Raw genomic sequence first — 24,083 nt, forward strand, 5'->3', positions numbered from 1 at the left:
ATAAATGAACTGTTTAAAACAAAAACAGAAATGAGAAATATTTATTTGACTCTTACACCTCTGTCTTCTTAAAACCAGTCTATCAAAAATTAAGATAATAAAAAATAGGAGTCGTAAATGATAGAATTGAAGGACTTTACAGATCATCTAAGCTAACTCTCATTTTTTAAATGAGAAAAAATAAATAAGGTACAAAGGTATTAAAGAATGCATCCATCCCAATTTATTAATACCATCAATGAAATGCTATTACCAACACTTCCTGCTGATGTATATCTAAATGAGCCCTGTAAGAGATGAAATCAAAATGCATACTCACCATGCCACTATAGGAATGGCGTAGCAATATGGCATGTCCATACAGGAGTGTTCGATGACCACCACCTTGAGCAGTCTACATAGAAAGAAGAAAGGGTCGACAAGAAAAAAAAAGAAAGAAAAAAGAGTAAACTTAACTACGTCAATAAAATACTCTCTTGCTATCAAGGAAACATTTAATAGGAAGGAATAAAATAAAAGTAAGCAAAGTGCCGTGATAAGAATGTTTAAGTTGGAATAAGGCTACCAAGAAAAATCTCTACGGAGAGTCTGACAGTTGATCTAGTTCTTGAAGAATGAACTTGATTTTGCTAACTGTAAGTATTTACCAGAATTTGTAATTACTTATTTATAGTTATTTATTGTCTCTATTTCCCATTACATTGTGAGCTGCACTGGGCAGGGACTACGGTACCTTGGTCACCCACTGTACCCCAGGTTCCTGGCAAAATGCCTGGCACACAATAAGGACTAAATAAATATCTGTTCAATGAAAGAGAATTCCTAAAGCACAGAATGGATCCAATCATCTACAGGTTTGAAATTGTTTCATGCCTTCCAACTGTTTTTTTTTTTTTTAAGAGTCCAAGTTTTTAAATATGAAATAGAGAAATGCTTCTCAAATTTTAGCATACTTACAAATCACTGGGAAAGCTTACTAGGATAAGGAGTGATGATACTGACTTATGTATACTTTAAGAAGTGAAGAAAGTACATTAGTATCTTTTTTTAAGTTTATTTATTTATTTAGAGAAAGAGACAGAATGTGCACAAGTGGGGGAGGGGGAGAGAGAGAGAGAATCCAAAGCAGGCTCCATGCTGTCAACGCAGAGTCCATTGCGGGGCTTGATCTCATGAACCATGAGATCATGGCCTCAGCCAAGATCAAGAGTTGGACGCTTAACCAACTGAGCCACCCAGGTGCCCCAAGAAAGTACGTTAATATATTATACTGCTATAGCTCTTTTCACTCAAAAGATACCCGCTTCCTACTGTTCCGTACAACTCCTTAGGATAACTTTTTTTTACATGTTATGCTCAAAAGACCTCAGAACCATTCTTAAAACAGGTCTTGAAAGGGATTCAAATAAGAAAACCTGCTTTAAAAAAAGGAGAATCGCTTTTTTCATACACTGAGAGCAAAAGGGAAAAATCTACTTTGCAAAATCATATTCCTTCTCAGAACTAGGCACTCTTTGAAAAGTATTCATTTCTTTTAAAATAATGTTTGATTCGTGTAGCCGAGAACAATTTTATTCACCTTGCCTGATGTGGGTCACTCTGACAGGAGCTTACCTTTTCATACCACATACAGGTTCCACAGCCACAAAATACAACTGACCTTGAGTAACACTTAACAGTCACACCAATCAAAATAAGATTTTTTTTTTCAACGTTTATTTATTTTTGGGACAGAGAGAGACAGAGCATGACCGGGGGAGGGGCAGAGAGAGAGGGAGACACAGAATCGGAAACAGGCTCCAGGCTCTGAGCCATCAGCCCAGAGCCCGACGCGGGGCTCGAACTCCCGGACCGCGAGATCGTGACCTGGCTGAAGTCGGACGCTTAACCGACTGCACCACCCAGGCGCCCCAAAATAAGATTTTTTAAAAATGAAGGACAAGGCCTTAGATTTAACCCAAAAGTGGCAAATGATCCTTTTACTCTAACACTTTGCTTTAGTTCACTTATATATAATACACACACACACACACGCACACACACACACACACACACACACATATGTAAATGTTCAAATTGGTTAAGGGAGATATTCCAATTACAGATTTTATACAACTAGGCAATTATAGATTTTACACTATAGATTTCCTCACCACTTAAATACAAATTTATGCTGCAGATTGTTTTAATAGAACTGAAAAAGTATGCAAATAACCCACACTAAATTAACTTTGTTACTTAAGAGAGCACAATTAACACAAAGTGAATGCAATTTCTGTCACATGGTCCACACTACTTTTTCTCTCATGTCTCATTTTATTTTTTATATTTATTTAAGTCATCTCTATCCCCAATATAGGGCTTGAACTCACGATCCCGAGATCAAGAGTGGCATTCTCTTCAGAAGGAGCCAGCTAGGCACCCCTCTAATGTGTCATTTTAAATGGTACTACTCCAATTGCCTCTAAATCAGAAAAAAATAAAATGTGCAATTTCCACACTTGAGCATATATTGGATAATTGTTCATTCAACAAACATATATGAAAACAATTATGTATGTGAGATTGATTCAAAGAGGTACCTTGGTTCTTTTCTGTGTTTTTTTTTATTTTGTTTTTGGATTTGGTTAGTTGTGTCAATATTTTTGTTAAATTTGGCCTGGTCCTTGCTTTAATTTAAGTGAACGAATATTTAGGGACTTCTTCTGATATTGGGAACTTCTGGTACTTTATGAAGTGGCTATACCAAATACTAGCCAGTTCTAGAGTTCTTCCTTCAACACTCTACAACACTGTGCTTCAGGTAGACTGTTGGACTTCCCCCGAGAATTTCAATGAGAAAAAGATCATCACTGTTGGGTGATGTATCAGGACCCCAGAACAAAGGTCCATTTTCCCTTTAGCCTCCCAAACCTAAATCTATAAGGACTCAGCTGTATAACCATATTATGCTTTGGGAATCCCGCCAGGACCAACTAGGTTAAGAGTCAATCAAGCTAATGTAGTTCAAGGCTGGCCCCCTTTCAAGAACATACACAGGAAAAAAATAATCTTAGTGGTTTTTGAAGTTAACCTAGTAACCGTTTTTTGGACTCTGACATATGGGCAAAGTAAGCATTGCTTTCAATTGTACCAATTTAGAAAAGAAGTAAATGGCATTTTATGTGAGACAAATAGACTTTTAGTTCCCACGAAAGCCATCTATACTCTAACTAGTCCTGCTAATTCTCCAGTAAGTATCACACGAAAGAAACACTCTGTGCTATGTCTTGGAAGACTACTGTCTGAGAGGTACAGTGCACTTGATGCCAAGGGTAGCATGCATAATATTTTCTTATTTGCAATAAGAACTGAAAGCTCTAATTATTCATTTACTCAACAACTATATATTGGATCCCATGTAGTTTCCTTCAAATATTTGCACACTAACAACAAAGAAAACAAGTTTAAGAGTTACTTCTTTGTGGGGTGCCTAGGTGGCTAGGCCCGTTAAGCATCCAACTTCGGCTCAGGTCATGATCTCGCAGTCAGTGAGTTCGGGTCCCGCATTGGGCTCTGTGCTGACAGCTCAGAGCCTGGGGCCTGCTTCAGATTCTGTGTCTCCCTCTCTCCCTGCCCCTCCCCTGCTCACGCTCTGTCTCTCTCTTGTGCTCTCAAAAATAAATAAACCTTAAAGCTTTTTTTTTTAAGGAGCTAATTCTTTGTATGATTCTTAATGCCTCCAACTATGGGATGCATTATCATCAGATCCTTTTCGTAAAAATATTACCTGGAACTTACAAGTTCTTGAATACATTTCCAAGCATGACTTAGGTTCTACCTGTCCCTGAAAATGCAGCTGCTGGTACCCTAGCCCTGCCTCTAAGGTTGGTTGAGTCTGTGATGTATTTAGTGAGCTGCTGGTCATCAGCCCTTCACGGGCCCCCCCAGCAGAACCAGGATCTGGAAATCAGCTCCCGCTAGACTACTGTGGTCTCCTGTAGACAATGAGGGTCTATGTTAAGGTGCTACTGCCATTTTAGGTGGAAAAAATAACAAAAACATCAACAACTATCATTTCCAAACTCTCTCAGTACTTCTGATGTTGGAGAGCTAACCATCAGTTATTAAAAGGTGAAATTTGACTTTCTGAAAATATCAGCTAAAAACATGTTTTCAGGGGCGCCTGTGTGGCTTAGTCAGTTGGGTACCTGACTCTTGACTTTGGCTCTGGTCATGATCCCAGGGTCACGGGATCGAGCCCCATGTCTGACTCCACACTCAGCATGGAGATTCTCTCTCTCTCTCTCTCCCTTTACTTCTCTTCCCCTATTCGTGCTCTCTCTCTCTCTACTTCTCTCCCCCTATTCGTTCTCTCTCTCTCTCTCTAAAATTAAACAAAAACAAAAACAAAGAAAGCCTGTTTTCAGTTCTGTGTGTGGATTTGGACCCAATATCCCTGAAATGACTGACACGGTTAATGTTCCACAACAGTGTAAAAAAATGACCTCATGAGCTGTAAGTGGATAAAAGAGTCCAGAGTACATTCAAACAAAATCTAATCAACACTGTTGTATGTGTTCTAAACCAGCCTCACTTCAAGTTTTACACAAATTATCTTAATATCAATTTAGTATTATTAGGCATTCCTATGCTTCTGGCTTGCCAGGATCTTACTAAAGATGTCCAATTAGGGGACCCATATTGTAAGTAAAAGCTTTGATGTACATGCTTCTATGTTTACATTTATTTAGAACAATATGCCATCACGGGGTATAATTTATTCATGCTACCCTCTGTGGGAAGAGGGACAAATTGGATCATTGTAACTACATTTGATGTATAAGAGCAGAAAAGCACGAAACATAAAATCATAATAGCAATGACTAAGACACTGAAGAGGTTTATACACACAAAAAATTACTGGTACTGTGTTTCTGTTGTTTTGGTGTTGTTGTTGTTGTTGTTGTTGTTGTTGTTGTTGTTTTGGCTCTGTGTTCTTTAAATATGTGTTTGTATTATATATTGGCTTATTAGCATGTCTCCCCTATTATTACTCTTTAACACTATCTAATTTACTAACTGTATAATATCTAAATACTTTAAGTTTTCTGTTTTTCTATTTTTTCCTGTATAAAAATGCTATGTTAATAAATGTAGGACATCATCATTCCAGGCCCTTATTATGCAAAAAGGTTGTTTTTGTAATAAGTCAGACCACAGCATTTTTCTGTATTCCTTGACTGCTATGACATAACATGCCATTTTAGAAGTAAAACAATGAAATCTTAAAAGAAATTTATTACTGCAGGTGATCCTTGAGTACACGCCAAAATATGAAACAACAGACAAGAACAAGAAATTTGTATTAGAGAACTTCTTTCATTGTGCTCAGATATTTAAGCAGAGAAGCTTTTAAGTTTACCTTCAAATCCTAATAGTCAAATTTGGGAAATGAGTTGTTCCAGGGAGAAAAACGGAAAAATATCTCCATGCTTAAACTTTTAAATCATCTGACAATGACCTATAAAATGCAACTGTGAACGGCACAAGATCAAAGAGGAATCACACAGAATTGGGGGGCCTGGTATTTCGGTCAACCTATGGGTCCCCAGCAGCAGGACACAGACACTCGCAGCCCTGCCTTCTTTAACAGGAAATCACGTAATAGATTCACAAGATGATTATAATAACTGATGAGAAATCTGTCTTCGGTGCAGAGTAAGTGTGTCTGACGAAGCCAGTTGAACAGTGTCAAGATGGCCATTTGGCATTGGATGGTGTACCTCTGATGGGTGTCTTAACCTAAAGGTCTCCTGTGGAAGCAGACCGAAGATCTATGAACCAACCACTGCGCCAAGAGTAGAAATGGGCTCTCACCACAAGGAAACATCTGTCTGGTTCTAGGAGGTTAAACAATGCCTGTCCAGGTATGAAACCCAAAGCAAATCACGATTGGAAGATGAAAGCTAAAGAAAATTCGGCATCTTTTCCCGTTTAAGTGGCTTAAATTGCTATAACTTCACACATACACCCTCTGCTTAGATTCTAACCTCTTTGGATCATCCAATGCAGGTACAAAAATAAGCCATCGGGCTTCTGGCTTTGCAGTTAAAGGGAATTAGACCCTAATCAAATCATTCCAGGTATGCTACCTGGTTTAAATTGATTCTACATCACCTTTATTTTTTTTTAATTTACATTTTAGGTAGTTAACGTACCATGCAATATTGGTTTCAGAAGTAGAACCTGTCTGGTCACTACTGGTCTCCTACACGCAGTGCTCCCCACACGTGCCCTCCTCCATGCTACATCATCTTTCTGTTTGCACTGAGTTTTCTATGAACCTGCTCTCATGAAAACGCTTGAAAGAGAAGTTTAAGGTAACCATCCCATTCATCCTCTTCCAAGGGGAAGTAGATATGGCATTGGATAAGAGACTGGTATGATAAAACGGCAAGATGGAAAAAAGAGCAGTGTAAATGCAGATTTGGCAAGAAAAACTGAATTTTTCAAACCCCATTTCATTAGGTACGTATTCATATCTGCAAGGAGAGGACATACTCATGTTTTGCTGCTATTTATACCATTTCCCAACTACAATGCTTGCTTCATGATGTTTAATTAAGTGGTTAATGTCCTCTCTTCCCAATGTTAAGGTTATAAGAGTATCTTCTGTTATCTGAAATTTAGGAAAATGTTTTGTGTCCTTGATGATAGATGGCTTCAAAGAAGTCATCTGCTCTGACACCCCAACTGTCAAATTCTTAACGTTAATGAATAGGTCCAGTTGTGGGGACCCCACAACACTCATAGTACAGAGTTTTGGAAAATACGAACGACAGACATAGACTCAAGAGACACTCAACCAGGGACACTTTGCTTCCTTTTCTTCCATGCGACCTTTTAAATCTACATCCAGAATTTTGAGTTAATAGGTTTCATAGTTTATATCTTTTGAAATGACATTCTTTTGGGGTGCCTGAGTGGCGCAGTCGGTTAAGTGATCTCACAGGTCAGGTCGTGATCTCACAGTTCGTGGGTTTGAGCCCCACGTGGGGCTCTGTGCTGACAGCTCGAAGCCTGGAGCCTGCTTGGGATTCTGTGTCTCCCTCTCTCTCTGCCCCTCACCCACTCACATCCTGTCTCTCTCTCTCTCAAAAATAAGTAAATATTAAAAAGAAATTTAAAAAGAAATGACATTCTTTTGGATTTTTAAATTATATTAAGCCTTCACTGAGCGAATACAATAAATTTCTCTACACATTGTTTCTTGGCTTTTCAAATAAAAATTAAATTGCATGAATGTTATATGAGAAAAAATAGTAGGTACATAAAAAGAAAACAAAAAACTTCTAGTTTGTATCTCAAAAGAATGACATTCTGCTCTTCTTCCTCATATTTCCTTCAATAACATGTCATGTATTTTTCTCTCCCCTTTCAACTTGTCTTTTAAGATCTTTCCACTTTTGTAATTTGGTTAAGAAATGAAAAGGGGTGGGGCGCCTGGGTGGCGCAGTCGGTTAAGCGTCCGACTTCAGCCAGGTCATGATCTCGCGGTCCGTGAGTTCGAGCCCCGCGTCAGGCTCTGGGCTGATGGCTCGGAGCCTGGAGCCTGTTTCCGATTCTGTGTCTCCCTCTCTCTCTGCCCCTCCTCTCCCGTTCATGCTCTGTCTCGTCTCTCTCTGTCCCAAAAATAAATAAACGTTGAAAAAAAAAAATTAAAAAAAAAAAAAAAAAAAAAAGAAATGAAAAGGGGTTAAATTATTTTCACTTCTCCTGTAGCAGCTTCATGGTGCCTCTTCCAATTTCCCAGAGTATAAATTTCATATTGTATTCATGCAAGACAGCTTTAAAAGCAAAACAGCCAATATGATCCCCAGAGTGAAAATTCTAAATGGAAAGCTGTGAAAAAAATAAGTTTTGATAGGAGAAATTCCTAACATCGGCTAAATAAAACTTAATGTCGTACAATATGACCCAAAATGTCAAACATTGTTCATTAAGACGTCAAATATAAATGTGTGATTTATTTAAATTTACAAGTTCCAGGGGCGCCTAGGTGGCGCAGTCGGTTAAGCGTCCGACTTCAGCCAGGTCGCGATCTCGCGGTCCGGGAGTTCGAGCCCCGCGTCAGGCTCTGGGCTGATGGCTCGGAGCCTGGAGCCTGTTTCCGATTCTGTGTCTCCCTCTCTCTCTGCCCCTCCCCCGTTCATGTTCTGTCTCTCTCTGTCCCAAAAATAAATAAACGTTGAAAAAAAAAATTAAATTTACAAGTTTCAAAGTTTGATTTAATTTTAAAAAACCTGAAAATGCGAAGAAAGGTGCCACGAATTAAAAAACAAATGCATGTAACCAAATTTAAAACGCACCAAGTATTACATATAGACCAGATGATCCAATGTCTTACCTTCATCATGAATTTCTGTAGGGGCAGAAGGAAAAGAGAGAAAATATTATACATTTTTGCAAAGACTTCTTAAAAATAGCTCTTATTTATAAAGGTTCCACTGCTCAAAATAGAGTTATGTGAACAATAAAAAAACTACCACCCTCACTGTGAGATCACAAGAAAACTTCGTATCAACTACATGCTAGAGGAAAGATGTAGCAGGCAGAACTCTCTTTGAAATTGTCTTTATATCAGTTTCTCCTACTTCTGTGAAAACATGCTGCTGTACTTTAATGCATGATTCGATTTATAACATAGCCACTAAGCACCAAAAGAACCAAAGGTATATTCTGAGAATGATACTCAAAAATGCTTTATACCTTTTTTTTATCTCTTGCATAAAAATGCAGTGATATAAAACAGCAACCCAACAAAGTTTAGTAAAGATAGTGGATTAGAAACAGGTAAGGTAGATTGTAAATTAAGAGGCTGTGATAAGCTGTTTACAGGTCATGCAAAAAACAATAAGCAGGTTCTAGATACTACATATTCCGAGACGTGTATTTCAAAGAAAAACCACAAAAACTTTTCTCTTTTTCCCTTAAAACATTTCTCTCCTTATGATTTGCATATATGATAATAGCTCATTTTACTTCTGCAAAACCTAATTTGTACATACATTTCTTCATTTTTCTTTAGACCCCTAAAATTTGACTGCCTCCTCTTAGAAGAGGTTCACAGATGCCAAAGAGCTAAGAAGGAAAAATAACAATATATTTCCAAACTTAGGGTTAAATTTAGCTGTCAACAGTGTTTAAGTCCTAAAGAGAAAAGATACACACGTTCACATTCATTTTAAAGACAACAGCAAGGGGAAGTTATCTAACATAGTATTTGTAAATACCACAGTTATTTTCCTGAAACATACATGCATAGTAATTTACATGTTACTAAATGGAAACTCTACTTTGACTGGGTTTTTTTTTTCATTTTTAATATTATATTTTTTAATGTTGTTTTTAAGTAATCTGTACACCCAACGTGGGACTCAAACTCACAACCCCGATCAAGAGTTGCATGCTGTTCTGAGTGAGACAGACAGGTGACTCTTTAATATCAAAAATTTAAGAAAAATGTGTAAAGAACCATTTCATTCTTAGCTTTAAAAATGTAGGCTGTTTGGGGCGCCTGGGTGGCACAGTCAGTTAAGCGTCCGACTTCAGCCAGGTCACGATCTCGCGGTCCGTGAGTTCGAGCCCCGCGTCGGGCTCTGGGCTGATGGCTCAGAGCCTGGAGCCTGTTTCCGATTCTGTGTCTCCCTCTCTCTCTGCCCCTCGCCCGTTCATGCTCTGTCTCTCTCTGTCCCAAAAATAAATAAACGTTGAAAAAAAAATTTAAAAATAAAAAAAAAAAATATATAGGCTGTTTGGTTACAATTTTGTAAGTGGTATCAATGGTAAATGACATCAGAAAATTTATTTTCCATGATGAAACTGGCCAATCACATCCTATTATGTAAATATCACTAGATGAGGAATTAGGAAAAATCCTTTTTAAAGCCTTAATTAAAAGAAAAACACAATTCCAAACTTTTGGTACAGATCATAGCTTATAACAGATACTTTATTCATGAGTTTTTGTTTTTGTTTTTGTTTTTTTAATTGAGCTCAGTTTCGGAGATTTTTCCTTGAGAAATGTTCTCAGGCTGATTTTCTGTTTTCTAGGTTAAACTACATCAGAACTGTAATAAATAGAAAAAAGAATGGTCAGGAGAGTCAGAACAGAGGGCTGCTATTTACAATTCCTAAGTAGTGTCCTAACTACAAGAAGGGTGAGTCACTGGGGAGAGTAATCCTGATATAGGATAAAAGAGAACAAATACTGAAAATTAGCAAAGGCCAAAATATCCATCTGCAGCATGAGAAAGAACAGCTCATGTACCAGACACACATTATCAAAAGATAATCAAAAACATGAAAGATTACTTGGGGCATTACTGACATTAACCTTCTATGCAAACCACTGGTTGGTCCATTTGGCTCAAGCACAACTGATAACCAAGTGATAACATTATGACAAGTTCAAAGGGGACCACTGGGGAATGAAAAAGCAAGCAAGATACATGAAAACAAAAAGGATATATATGCAATTTTAATCTCAATGTAAACACTGCCTAGGTACGATAAAAAGCAACAGAAAAAAGAGTAACAAAATCCTTTAAAAGGTGCTGACATGATTAAAAGAAGAAACTCATGCCTAAAGATAAATATTGAAGAGAATAGGGTTGATTTAGGTTAGAGAGTATCACCTTATGCTTCCACTTTACTGAAAGAATTATTTATTTCCCTCATGCAAAGGTCATTAGATAAAAGCTAAAATTCTATTAGACAAGATACAGAAACAGAGGACTATAAACGAAGGAAGAGTCCAGGCACCAAGGTGAATTGACGCTGCTTTCTGTCTAGAAGAAACTGGTGGAGGATGAAACACAAGGGAGAGATTTTAGTTCTTTAGGGTAAAGGGCAAGTGGCAGTAACCCAGTGTTCAAGGGTTAGTGTAAATGACTTCCGAATTGGTAGGTCCGATGAAACTTCAAACGTGAGCAAGAGCTGGAGGCAGAGCCCCCATTACGCTACGTTCACATGAACCAGGAAGACAATTAGACATCCTTGAGCTGTAACTCACAGATAGATGGCCATGGGGGGGGGGGCCAATGGATGGCAAACAGAAGCAGAATAGTCTTTGGTCTGTAAGTTTATGTCATTTGATCTAGCACAGCTGAGAGACCTGAAGGGCTTTCTTGGCATATGCAAATGATTATGAGTAGGAAAACAAATCAAATAGCAATACTCCTTTAGGAAAATTGTAATCAAACATGGGACATCAAGAGAATGCATAATTACACTCAATCCATTGCTGGTATAAAGAAAGAAACAGTGATTCGGGAGACCGAAAAAGCTCCTCTACCATAGCTAGGCCTTTCAGTTCAACTTTGAATTTTTTAAATTGTTATTTCAGTGGTGCCTGGGTAGCTCAGTCGGTTAAGCATCAGACTTCATTTCAGGTCATGATCTCACAAGTTTGTGAGTTCAAGCCCCATGTCGGGCTCTGTGCTGACAGCTCAGAGCCTGGAGCCTCCTTCAGATTCTGTGTCTCCCTCTCTCTGTGCCCCTTCCCTGCTTGCGTTCTCTCTCCCCCTCTCTCCTTTTCTCTCAAAAATAAAAATTAAAAAATTTTAAATAAAATAAACTAAAACAAGCTGTTATTTCAGTTTTATGAAATGACAACTGATTTAAAAATGTAATACTTCTATACATGGACCTTTCTTAGAGTTTTAAAAGAACCTTTACTGAAATAATCTCCTCAAAAATTATATAGATCTGGAATTAGCACAAAATAAACATTTGGGGGCTTGTCACTAAAAAGAATTATCCAATCCAACAATCTGAAAGGCTAGGGCAAAATTTTGATGCAGGAGGACCTTTTAAAACGAAGTTTCCACTGAGGGCAGGAAACGTCCTACTTTGCACACAGGCTATCCACTGAATTTCTTATTTGCCATCTTTTCTCTTGCATGTAGCAAGATGCTAGGATTTCTCCATAATCCCCCAACTGGTAACCTCTACTTTGCAAGTGGGGATATACATCTGGTAAATTTCACGATGTTGAAAAAAGAAAAAGACCTCTCACCACCAAAGACTTGAGGTTATTGGTGGCTATCTGTTTAACTGAAGTATAAGTGACAGGCAACATTTTATTAGTTTCAGGTGTATGACATTGCTTCACCAACGTATAGATTACGTAAAGCTCCCCACTGTAAGTGCAGTCACCAAACATTATGACAATATTATTGACTATATTCCCTATGCTGTACTTTTCATCTCAGTGACTTATTTTATAACTGGAAGTGTGTACCTCTTAATCCGCTTCACCTATTTTGACCATCGCCCCCGCCCCACCGCCACGTTCCCTCTGGTGACCACTAGTTTGTTGTATGTATGCATCTGTTTCTGTTTTTTTGTTTCTTCATTTGTTTTTTAGATTCCACATGTAAGTGAAATGACCTGGTATTTCTCTTTCTCTGTCTGACTTCACTTATCATAATTCCCTCCAGGTCCATCTATGTTGGTGGTTATTTTATTTGTTTATTTTTTCCAATATATGAAGTTTATTGTCAAATTGGTTTCCATACAACACCCAGTGCTCATCCCAAAAGGTGCCCTCCTCAATACCCATCACCCACCCTCCTCTCCCTCCCACCCCCATCAATCCTCAGATTGTTGTTCTCAGTTTTTAAGAGTCTCTTATGCTTTGGCTCTCTCCCACTCTAACCTCTGTTTTTTTGTTTTTCTTTTTTTCCCCTTCCCCTCCCCCATGGGTTTCTGTTAAGTTTCTCAGGATCCACATAAGAGTGAAAACATATGGTATCTGTCTTTCTCTGTATGGCTTATTTCACTCAGCATCACACTCTCCAGTTCCATCCACGTTGCTACAAAAAGGCCATATCTCAGTCTTTCTCATTGCCACGTAGTACTCCATTGTGTATATAAACCACAATTTCTTTATCCGTTCATCAGTTGATGGACATTTAGGCTCTTTCCATAATTTGGCTATTGTTGAGAGTGCTGCTATAAACATTGGGGTACAAGTGCCCCTATGCATCAGTACTCCTGTATCCCTTGGGTAAATTCCTAGCAGTGCTATTGCTGGGTCATAGGGTAGGTCTATTTTTAATTTTCTGAGGAACCTCCACACTGCTTTCCAGAGCGGCTGCACCAATTTGCATTCCCATGTTGGTGGTTATTTTATTTTATTTTATTTTTTTTTTTCAACGTTTATTTATTTTTGGGACAGAGAGAGACAGAGCATGAACGGGGGAGGAGCAGAGAGAGAGGGAGACACAGAATCGGAAACAGGCTCCAGGCTCTGAGCCATCAGCCCAGAGCCCGACGCGGGGCTCGAACCCACGGACCGCGAGATCGTGACCTGGCTGAAGTCGGACGCTTAACCGACTGCGCCACCCAGGCGCCCCAGTTATTTTAAATTAATAATGTTCCCAATATATTTGAGGGACCAAAAGAAGTTTAAAAGTAACAACTCCAAGGTCCAAGTGTATATCAATATATACTATCTAATAGGATATATGTATGCATATTTGTAATAACAAAACCCTCAACTATTTCTCTTATGATAAAAATACCGTATGTAAATACTTAACTTTCTAGGGATTCTCCACTGAAAATATCCAAAACTGGACCGATTGACAGGCATGTTGACTGCAGGCCCAGAGAGCATCTAAAAGGGGCACGGCTTTCATCATCATGAAAGAGAGTGATACCTGTAATCATTGAGCCTGTGGCTATGCTCTCACATGGCTCATAATAATAACTATCTGGTTACAGGTGCATGCTCGTATCTTTTAAATAATTCACTATATTTGGGGGGCAGATTGGTCATCACTGTTGTCATTTTCAACCTATTGACAATTCTGTACAGAAAGGATTTACATGAACTGCCTTTTCTTTTGAGTGTCACGAATTTGACAATATATATGTGTGTAATTATCCACTTCTTCTTTTGAAGGGCGAAGAAAAATAAATGCTTCTGAAAGGCTACCATAAATCCTCCCATTCTGGCTCGCTGACACAGGTTTATAAATCACTGAGCTGCATGAACGCCTAAGATATGAAGTAAAAGAGCTATTTAGGGCTTTCCTCTTTTTGTAGCTTGTCTCGTGAAAAAAAATTTGTCTAAATCAAAACCAACAAATTGATCTCTGCGCAAAATATATGGATCATAATGACCCGAAGATACATAAAGCCTCACCTATACTCAGATCACCACCTACATATAAAAAATTATGTATATCAGGGTGTCTGACTTCGGCTCAGGTCATGATCTCATGGTTCATGAGTTCAAACCCCATGTCGGACTCTGTGCTGACAGCTCAGAGCCTGGAGCCTGCTTCAGATTCTGTGCCTCCCTCTCTCTCTCTGCCCCTCCCCAGCTTATGCTCTCTCTCTGTCTCTCAAAAATTAATGTTAAAAAATTTTTTAATTGTGTATATCAAAGTATAGAACATTCTATTTTTTTCCAAACCATTTCAAACACGTATGAACCTTGAAAACATGAAAGCATTTCACAGGCCCTCACATGGCAGTACATGCACATGAAAACACATTACTGTTTTTAAACTGCTATTCAGTTAGGAACATTTGAAAGAATTTTGTATCTTACCAATTACAACAGCATCAACGTATTCCTGAAAAGAGCAAGTATATGTACGAGACCTCATTCGGTCTACAGACACTGCTCCACATCTGACAAATATCACACTGTTTTCCATCCCTTCGTCCCAGCTCCACCCAACCCCACGCACTAGGCTACCACGCTAGAGGCCTGCAACCCCAGGCACCATGCTAGAGGCCGATGCTATGGGTTAGGGGTGCCAGAAGGCTGGGGTGGAGTAGACAGAAATAACAGGCAATCTATCACCTGCTACTCCAGACCCACCAATGTTATTCTCCCTTTGCGTATGAAGAGCAACATTTGATTACTCAATGGGCTTATGATTAAATGCAAAATACTCAAAGATGCTCAAAGAGACACTGGGAAACCAGTGGAGAGAGGAAGGGCGGGAAGGGGGGGAGGAAGAGATTGATTAAGACTGATTGACCTTTGATGAAGCTATCTGGAATTATACTATCAGAAAATTTACAAAGGAGCCATTTGCCTTTCCATATATATGTAAATTTTACAGGACTCCTAAAGGTCTTAATCTGGGGTTGGTAAATGCCCTGTGTAGTTAAGCAAGTATAACTGTCTTGGACACCTGTCCCTGTCTTGGGACACCTGTCTCAGAACAAAGTGATGGCAAAGAGTACCACATTCCAAACTTACTGTTATCCCACCAAAAGGGGCGGCTGAAAATCGGCCTGCTGCCCTTGGCTGACCCCCAGCTCTGGTCTTCCAGAAGCGGTCGGGGAGCAAAAGCATGGTTCTTGGAAGGAGGTTTTGGGAGCTTCTGAGTCCTGCTCTTGCCCACTTCAGCCTGGCCTCACCTCAAGCCTAGAGAGAGTGGCTTCGGAGACACCTGTGTCCCCCAGGAGGTGGGACACAAGAGACGGGTGTCTGACTGTGCCTGGAGATGAAGACGAAGAGACGGGCTAGGCAGGCTGTGGCAGCAGAGGGCAAGGAGGGGGCTTGCTGTTAGAGACAGGCTGCTCCAGAAAGAGCCGGCCTGGGGATGTCCGTAATGCCCCCAAGAGGCCTTGGGACAAGGCAGTCGTCACCACTGACCAGCTGGGGGATCGTTGGCTGAGGCAAGAGAACCACAGGTCAGATTTCTGGTGACGGGCATTCCCCAGAAAACCCTCCCAAGTGCCCCAGAGAGCGCTCGCCTTAACACCTGACAAGCCCAATGAAGGTCACTGTCATCAAGAAAGACTTCCTGCCAGGGGCACGTGGGTGGCTCGGTTGGTTAAGCAGTTAAGCATCCAACTTTGGCTCAGGTCATAATCTCGCAGTTTGTGAGTCGGAGCCCCGGGTCGGGCTCTGTGCGGATAGCTCAGAGCCTGGAGCCTGCTTTGGATTCTGTGTCTCCCTCTCTGCCCCTCCCCTACTAGCTCACTCACTCTCTCTCTCAAAAATAAACATTAAATTTTTTTTTTTTAAAAAGACTTCCTGCCAACTTCCCTCTTCTTCCATGTTCCTGCTGCACCCTGACAGGGGCAGGAGCGCTGGGCAATGGGCAAGGGTGTGAGGACCCTGGCAGAGCGAAGTAAGAGGCAGCTTCCCACCCCTTCCCCCCTCCCCTCCTGGGTTCCAGCCTGGGGTGGCCCGAGCTCCAACACAGGTCAACCTACATTAACTTCAGACCCCCCCACCACCCCGATTACACAGGATTGCATGATTTGGTTACCAAAATGAGACTTTTGTGACTTGAAATGACTGGGGGAGGGGTTCTTACTGTCTGAATATAAGAGAGGTCATGGGACCCATCCTAATTTAAGGAATGGGACAAAGGAGTAGAGGCCCCATAGAGCAGGTGGGTAGGCAGGGGGTTAAACTGTTTTTCTGTTACCCTTCAAGGTACTGGTTACAGTCGAATTTCAAACTTCCAATGGAAAATATGTAAGATTTGAACTACATGAGTCTTCAAAGAAAGGAAGAGCTCAAACCAAAAATTTACCGAGTCATATACTCATAATGATTACCAGTTTCCTCAAAAAATGCCAGCAGGAATTTTCATTATATGATATCTAAATGGCAGCATATTTCAGCATCAATGTTTTATTGTTAATATAATGGTACTATCTTAGAATAAGAAAGGACTGGTCCAGATTCTAATCCTATAGATGAGATAACAGTCGACAGATAGCCTACATAAGGTTATAAAGCTAGTTACTTGCAAAGCTGAACTGCATGATTTTCAGCTCAATGTTACTTCCTTTTCTTTCTCAGATCCAGAAAGCAACCTCAACTGTGAAGATTTACGAATAAACTTGATAAGAATGAAGTCTGAGACGTGAAATTGTTACGAAAATGAGAGAAAGAAAAGCCACACCGTGAGGTAGGTCGAGAGTAACCAGACACAGGGAGGAAGAGAGGGAAACACTTACAGACAAAGGAAAAGAGGGTTCCCATTTGTTCATGAATTCTATTTCCAGATTTGAAAGTGGCGTGACTGGTTGGTTCAAGAAAAAGTGATCTCTGGGTACAGCACCTAAGTTGACTAATGGAAGTAAAGGGGCACCAAAATGAGAAAAGACAGACTCATTTTAGGACAGCTGACATTGGCAGGGAGCCACCAAAAGACGACCAACATGTTTGTAGAGACAGGCCTTTATTCCCAAGACAAGAAGAGTGTAAAGCTTGGACCAGAACTCTAACTGTAGGCACAGAAGACATGAAATTTCAAAACAACAACAAAAAAGTTGAACAGAATTAGTAATCATTTAGCTACGAAGAGACAGATGATGAGTTTACATTCTCACCAGAAATATAATATAGAAGTAGCAGTTCTCAAAATTATATGGGTATCATCGTCATGGAAATGGCAATTAAAAAAAAACAAAAAAGCTTTCCATCAATATAAAGGGATACAGTAAGTGAAAAAGAGCCAAGATTCACAAAAAGCCAAGTGAACATGCATTCGTTTCAGTGGTAGAAACACCACTGAAAGGCTACTGAAAATCAGGTAGCAAAAGGCTCAAAAATATTGAGAATATCAAGAGACTCATATCCCAGGATCAGGGAAAATAATAAATATAGAATGAAGCCATCGGTTAAGCCAATCTTTAAAAGTCAATATTTGGGGCGCCTGGGTGGCTCAGTCGGTTAAGGTTCTGACTTCGGCTCAGGTCATGATCTCAGGCTTCCTGAGTTCAAGCCCCACATCGGGCTCTGGGCTGACAGCTCAGAGCCTGGAGCCTGTTTCGGATTCTGTGTCTCCCTCTCTCTCTGCCCCTCCCCTGCTCTTGCTGTCTCTCTCTCAAAAATAAACAAATATTAAAAAAAATTTTTTTAAGTCAATATATTAAGTCACAAAGCAAATAAAAACAAAATAATACAACAAAAATAATAAAACATGCTTCGCTGTTTTGCATGCTCGGGGAAAAAAAGTGTTGGTGAGACTCTAATTTCCATTCAGAATTAAAGGTATTCAGGGTGTTCAGGACTGTAAGGATTCTTCTCTCCTTTTAGCAGATGAGGAAAGTGACATCTGAGTAGTAACATGGCCACCTTACATGATTTGTCACAATGTTGGTCCAGACTTTCCCTCCAGAACCCTGTCACCTGCATCTTTCCTCACAATACTGACAACACCTGTACTTTTAAAGATTCCATTAATACAGATAACAGACCATGTCTATAGAGCATGGAAAACATAAGAGCTAAGCAGGAGGGCTTTAAGACTAAGTAGTCGAGATTTGTTGGATAAGAGATAAACAATTCTGATTCCTGTTGATCAGAAGCATATCATAATTACAAATTATATAGAAAGCATATACTTCTGGATAGGGTTTTCCAATCTACCTCATTTCAGACGAAGCAAAACCAAAACTTCGTAAGGTTCTACGTAGCGACCAGTACAATATGTGCTCATTACAAGATAGCAGTTAGTTTGAATATTCATAGTACAAGCCACACTCAGAAGCAAAACAAAAAGATTAGAGGCAATAGGAAACATGCACTTGTTTAAGATCACAGTTTCTTTGTAAATACATGGAAACACATACCCATTCTTCCACATCAACTTGCTGGGGAAAGAAAAAGCCAAAATAAATAACAGGCAAACAAATAAATGCCTGGCAAAGTTTCAATTACTGTCATTTAAATAAACGGTCCCTGCACCAAAATCTTCCATTTCTAATGGAAAATGAAAGTACTCAAATTGTAATTAATAACATTTAATCTCAAACAAACCAGAAAAAGTCAATTAACTTACTAATCGGAATTTTTAAAGTTATTAAGCTGGAAAAGCACCAGGTACACGAAATCATAACAATCCAACATATTCAAAACCAAACAGGAACACTGATCTGATTCTCAAACCTAATAGGCTTCCACATTTAGGGACCAGTCTTCTCCTCTAACTGTAAGTATCTATTTAATGAAAATAGAAATATAGCGGTCAATTTAGAAATACAGCATCTAACCATAAAAATCTTTCATGAAATAAAAGTAAACTTTCTCTTACCCCAATCTTCCTCACATTGTATAAAATGTCACAATATAACAAAAGGCATGCCTTGCCAAAAAATCCTGAAATTGTATCAGCATCAAATTTTTTTATTGCATTTATTAATGAATGCATGTTAGTCTCATAATCATTATGAGATTCCTTGAAAATATCAGTGAATAAAATTATATTCCAAAGTATAAAATAGAATTAAAAAAAAAAAACCCATATGTCAACAAAGACTGTCTGTCTCTACAATGCCCTCAGTTCCTAGCAAATCAATCAGAAAAAAAAAAATAAAAGTCAACTTTAAGTCTCAGAGTTGTTTGCAAAACCCACCCCCCCTAATATAACACCTATGATTGGTATGTTGTGAGACTTGAGGTTTGTTTCAGACTCTTCATACACTAAGTTTATTTGTAACTTTTTTCCTTAGGCAACTCATTAATTGGGGAAGATCTAAGGCTAGTTAGGCAGAAATCTTGGGCCATGGCCAGGAATCTGCATCCCTTAGTAAGCAAGCTTGTGGAAGGAAATGTGCATAAACGTAACACACAGTGGTTACTTTTAAGATATTAGACAGTGATATAAAAATATCGACTTAAGTACACAGGTGGAATTGTTTTGAAGCCCCAGGAGGCTACTTACAAGAGAGCATTTTGGTTTATTTAATAATTTATTTAGTCCTCTGAAAAATCTGTTATAAGTTTTAAAAACACACAATTGCTGTTTAAGAGAGAACAACTTACTGAATGGAAAGACCTGGTTTTCACTCTAAATTTTTAAGCTACTTGGCTGTGATATAAAGTTCAAGTCCTCATTTAAACTTTAACTTATTTACAACGGGATGACTTTGTTTCTTCAGATACTGGGGCAGAGGGAAACAATTTAATCGTGACTAGTTGTAATACAGTTACCATTTACTTTTCTACCTCCCAAGGACAAATCCTTGTATTTGTTCTCTTTCAAGAGCAGTAATTCAAGAAAATGTGAAATGATTTCCTTTAAATAGTTGTCGGGAAAACAAAATATGCCATATTTGCAATGACTCCGTTGATGAGCAAAGACAGTTTATTCACCCATCATTTTCACTTCTAAATGTTAAACATTCTCTCTCTCTCTCTCTCTCTCTCTCTCTCTCTCTCTCTCTCTCTCTCACACACACACACACACACACACACACACACACACACACACGCATTTGCATCACTGCAAAGATAAAGTGTTGTAGGATTTTTCTAGAAGAAAGAACTTGTAATCAAAAGTCAGTAACTAGTATTAGTAATAGAAACTCTTTACTGATCTATAGTTACAAGGAGAAACAATTTCTTAAAAGTAGCAAGAATTAGTAGCAATATAACAAACTCAGTATCCCAATACCCAAAGAAAGGCTTAGCAACAGCATGTGCTGGAGGTGAATTATCACATCAACACAAAAGACAAGACAAATGGCCCACAGATTTAAAAGACTAAAGGGCAATAAAGTTGTAATTATGCATAAGCAAGGCAGAGCGATTTCATGACACATCTCTTACTAATGTTAACAAGAACCATTTCATTAAATGCCTGCAAAAGGTGAAGAGGAGAATGATTTCTGTGGAGATAATTGAGGAAGGGAAACATAAAGTTCACAGTAACCTTGATTAATTTTATAGTTTAAATAATTACCAAATCCATAAAGCATATAAGACAAATGAACATTTATTCTAATCATTTATTATCCAAATATTTGGGATTTTAAAAATATGCAGAAATTACATTAGAGAAAATAAATATATTAACATCTCTAGGAAATTACATTAAGTATTCCATCATAATAAGACTAAAAAAAATGGCAACCTCATTTTTCAAAGAAAACCAAACTGCCATTAAGGAAAATAAAAGAGTAGTTTAAATTCCAAGTTGATTTAGCAAAGGACAGAAGTTAAAAATATAGTATAGGGGCGCCTGGGTGGCGCAGTCGGTTAAGCGTCCGACTTCAGCCAGGTCACGATCTCGCGGTCCGTGAGTTCGAGCCCCGCGTCAGGCTCTGGGCTGATGGCTCAGAGCCTGGAGCCTGTTTCCGATTCTGTGTCTCCCTCTCTCTCTGCCCCTCCCCCGTTCATGCTCTGTCTCTCTCTGTCCCAAAAATAAATAAACGTTGAAAAAAAAAAAAAAAAAATTTAAAAAAAAAAAAAAAAAAAAATATAGTATAAAAGCAATTAATTCTAAATTGTATCATTATATGAAAGATGAAATATTCATATGACATCTCTTTGTATTCATATTTTAATTAATACTTTCAGGATATATAAACACGAACTATTCCATCATGTTAAAAAAATTTTTGGTTGCTTCTTTCAAATTGCTTGAGTTAAGCCTTACTGTGTAAGGTGAAGAATTTTATTATCATTAAATCTGTAAGTCATATATTAAGCAGTTACTATGTGCCAGGCTTTGAACTAAATGTTTTACGTGTAATCTTCTTATCTGCATTTTATATATGAAGATACAAATGACATATAAAGGTGTTACAAATCCTCCACAATGAAAAAATGTCACTTAGTTATTAAACAATGGAACTTGACCTTGACATTGTGTCTCTAACAGCAAAGCCCCACACTCTCATGCCACTACTTGGTACACCATATTCAAGTTACATCATCTTTTTTTTTCTTGTCTCAAATTTTTATTCTGCATTCAATTTGAAATTGCTCAACAGCCTATTTCTTCTTCTTTAAGTTTATTCATTTTGAGAGACAAAGAAAGAGAGCACACCGGTGCACAAGTGGGGGAGAGGCAGAGAGAGAGAGAGACAGACAGACAGACAGACAGAGAATCCCAGGCAGGCTCTGCACTGTCAGCACAGAGCCCAATAAAGGGCTCAAACCCAGGAACCATGAGATCATGGCCCAAGCTGAAATCAAGAATCTGACTCAACAGCCTATTTGTTAGTTAAGTGCCACCCAGTATAATATGTTAACATCAAGATGAGAGAAAGTACAATGCACCTATGACATCAAACATGTTATTTAGTATCACTTGTTCAAAGCATGTTTGGTTTTTTGCATAGATACATTTACAGTGTTTGTTTATTGTTGACAGAGAGAGAAAGAGAGAGAGAGAGAGAGAGAGAGAGAGAGAGAGCAAGCAGGGGAGGGGTAGAGAGGGAGACACAGAATCCAAAGCAGGCTCTAGGCTCCGAGCTGTCAGCACAGAGCCCGACATGGGGCTCAAACTCAAGAACCATGAGATCATGACTTGAACTGAAGTCTGACACTTAACTGACTGAGCCACCCAGGCGCCCCAAGAATTTTTAATATCAAGGCATAACACAAACAAATAATCAAAATCTATAATGCATGCCGACAATCCACTACCCTGCTGTTAAACTTTTTTGAGTAATAAATTAGAGAAAAGTGAAAAAGAAATTCTCTACCCTACAAATAATTCTCTACCACACAGGCTGTTTATTATTAAGATTGGAATAGGGGAGCAGGGACATGAAAATTCGCACACTGTGTTCCAGCATTCAAAACACGATGAAGTCATCTAGATTTTTTAAAGCAAATTATGATTTGGAGAGGCCATGTTTTTAATGAATATATTCATTTCAGAATATATTGAATTCTGAATATATTGAATAATGAATATATTCAGTTCAGAAAAATATGCAAGCCATGAGTATAGAGTTTGCTGAAATTTTACTGAGTAAATGAGCCCATGTAGTCAGCTCCAGATCTAAACAGAGGACACGACCATGACCTAGAAACTTCCTTCACACCCTCCCCAAAGATAGCAATTATTCTATCACTATTAATTTAAATATTTACTTATTTTATTTTTTTTTTCAACGTTTATTTATTTTTGGGGGGACAGAGAGAGACAGAGCATGAACGGGGGAGGGGCAGAGAGAGAGGGAGACACAGAATCTGAAACAGGCTCCAGGCTCTGAGCCATCAGCCCAGAGCCTGATGCAGGGCTCGAACTCATGGACCGCGAGATCATGACCTGGCTGAAGTTGGACGCTTAACCAACTGCGCCACCCAGGCGCCCCTACTTATTTTATTTTTGAGAGAGAGAGAGAGAGAGAGAGAGAGAAAGAGAGAGAGAGAGAGAGAGAGGATGAGCCGGGTGAGGGAAGAGAAAGGGGGAGACAGAGAATCCCAAGCAGGCTCCACACTGTCAGTGGAGCGAGATACAGGGCTCAATCTCAGGAACGTGTGAGATCATGACCTGAGCTGAGATCAAGACTTTGACGCTTAACCGACTGAGCCAGCCAGGCGCCCAAGTTTTACTTTTCTTATTTTGAAAATATAGACTATGTTCTCTTTTTATCTAGTTCCTTTAGTGGACATTTAAGTTTGTAAAACTCATCACACTGCCGTGGGTAGTAGGAATTAATTCATTTTCCTGGCTTTGTAACACTCTTTTGTATGAATATATCACAATTTGCATATCCATTCAACAGCTGAAGGAGCAATTAGTGATCTACTGCAACTTGGAAAGGGAACTAATGAAATTTTCTCTCATTTTTCAACAAGACCTCACGCAAACAATAGAAGATTCAAAATAAATTAAAACTGCTTTGTTTTGGCTTACATGTTTCCTTCCTCTGCCTCCCCACACAAAACATGGATTCCTTGGTGCCTAGTTATTGATTGAATAAGTTACCAGACTGCCATTTAATAAGGAATTAAAAGAAAGCCACATTATATGCTTTTATTAAATATCGGCATATAGGTAGGTCAATCACATCTCAACAAGCAATGAGCTCATCCCTTGGCAGCAGGAGGGGAAAGAAACTAATATCATTAAGAACCTACTACCTGTGCTAGGTATTTTTATATTTATATTTTTGTATTTTACATTATATTTATACTCGCTTTCTTTCCTATAAATATTAGTCTCAACAGAAAGGATTTTTTTTCTTTTCTTTTTAATTTTCATACATATTTATAAATAATAGAATTGCATCATGGGGGGGGCCTGGGTGGCTCAGTCGGTTAAGCGTCCAACTTCGGCTCATCATGATCTCACCATCTGTGA

At 38.8% G+C, this 24,083-nt stretch overlaps 1 protein-coding gene across 4 annotated transcripts in view; it reads right to left on the reverse strand.

The window, feature by feature from the left end:
* RYR2 (ryanodine receptor 2) overlaps positions 1 to 24,083 on the reverse strand; it is a 760,386-nt gene that overhangs the window by 449,003 nt on the left and 287,300 nt on the right. For 3 of the 4 annotated variants that reach the window (XM_086679586.1, XM_086679585.1, XM_086679584.1), the window contains exons 1-2: positions 8,390 to 8,440; positions 320 to 394 (exon numbers count right to left, since the gene is read on the reverse strand). In XM_086679586.1, the coding sequence (XP_086535712.1) occupies positions 320 to 394; positions 8,390 to 8,398 (84 nt within the window). In that variant the 5' untranslated portion in view covers positions 8,399 to 8,440. Of the gene's footprint in view, positions 1 to 319; positions 395 to 8,389; positions 8,441 to 18,612; positions 18,630 to 24,083 lie in introns of those variants that run through there. The other variant, XM_086679587.1, reaches the window with a different exon arrangement.

This window comes from Puma concolor, chromosome D2 (genome assembly GCF_028749965.1).
Source record: "Puma concolor isolate L17-30 chromosome D2, mPumCon1.1.hap2, whole genome shotgun sequence".
NCBI classification, from domain to species: Eukaryota; Metazoa; Chordata; class Mammalia; order Carnivora; family Felidae; genus Puma; species Puma concolor.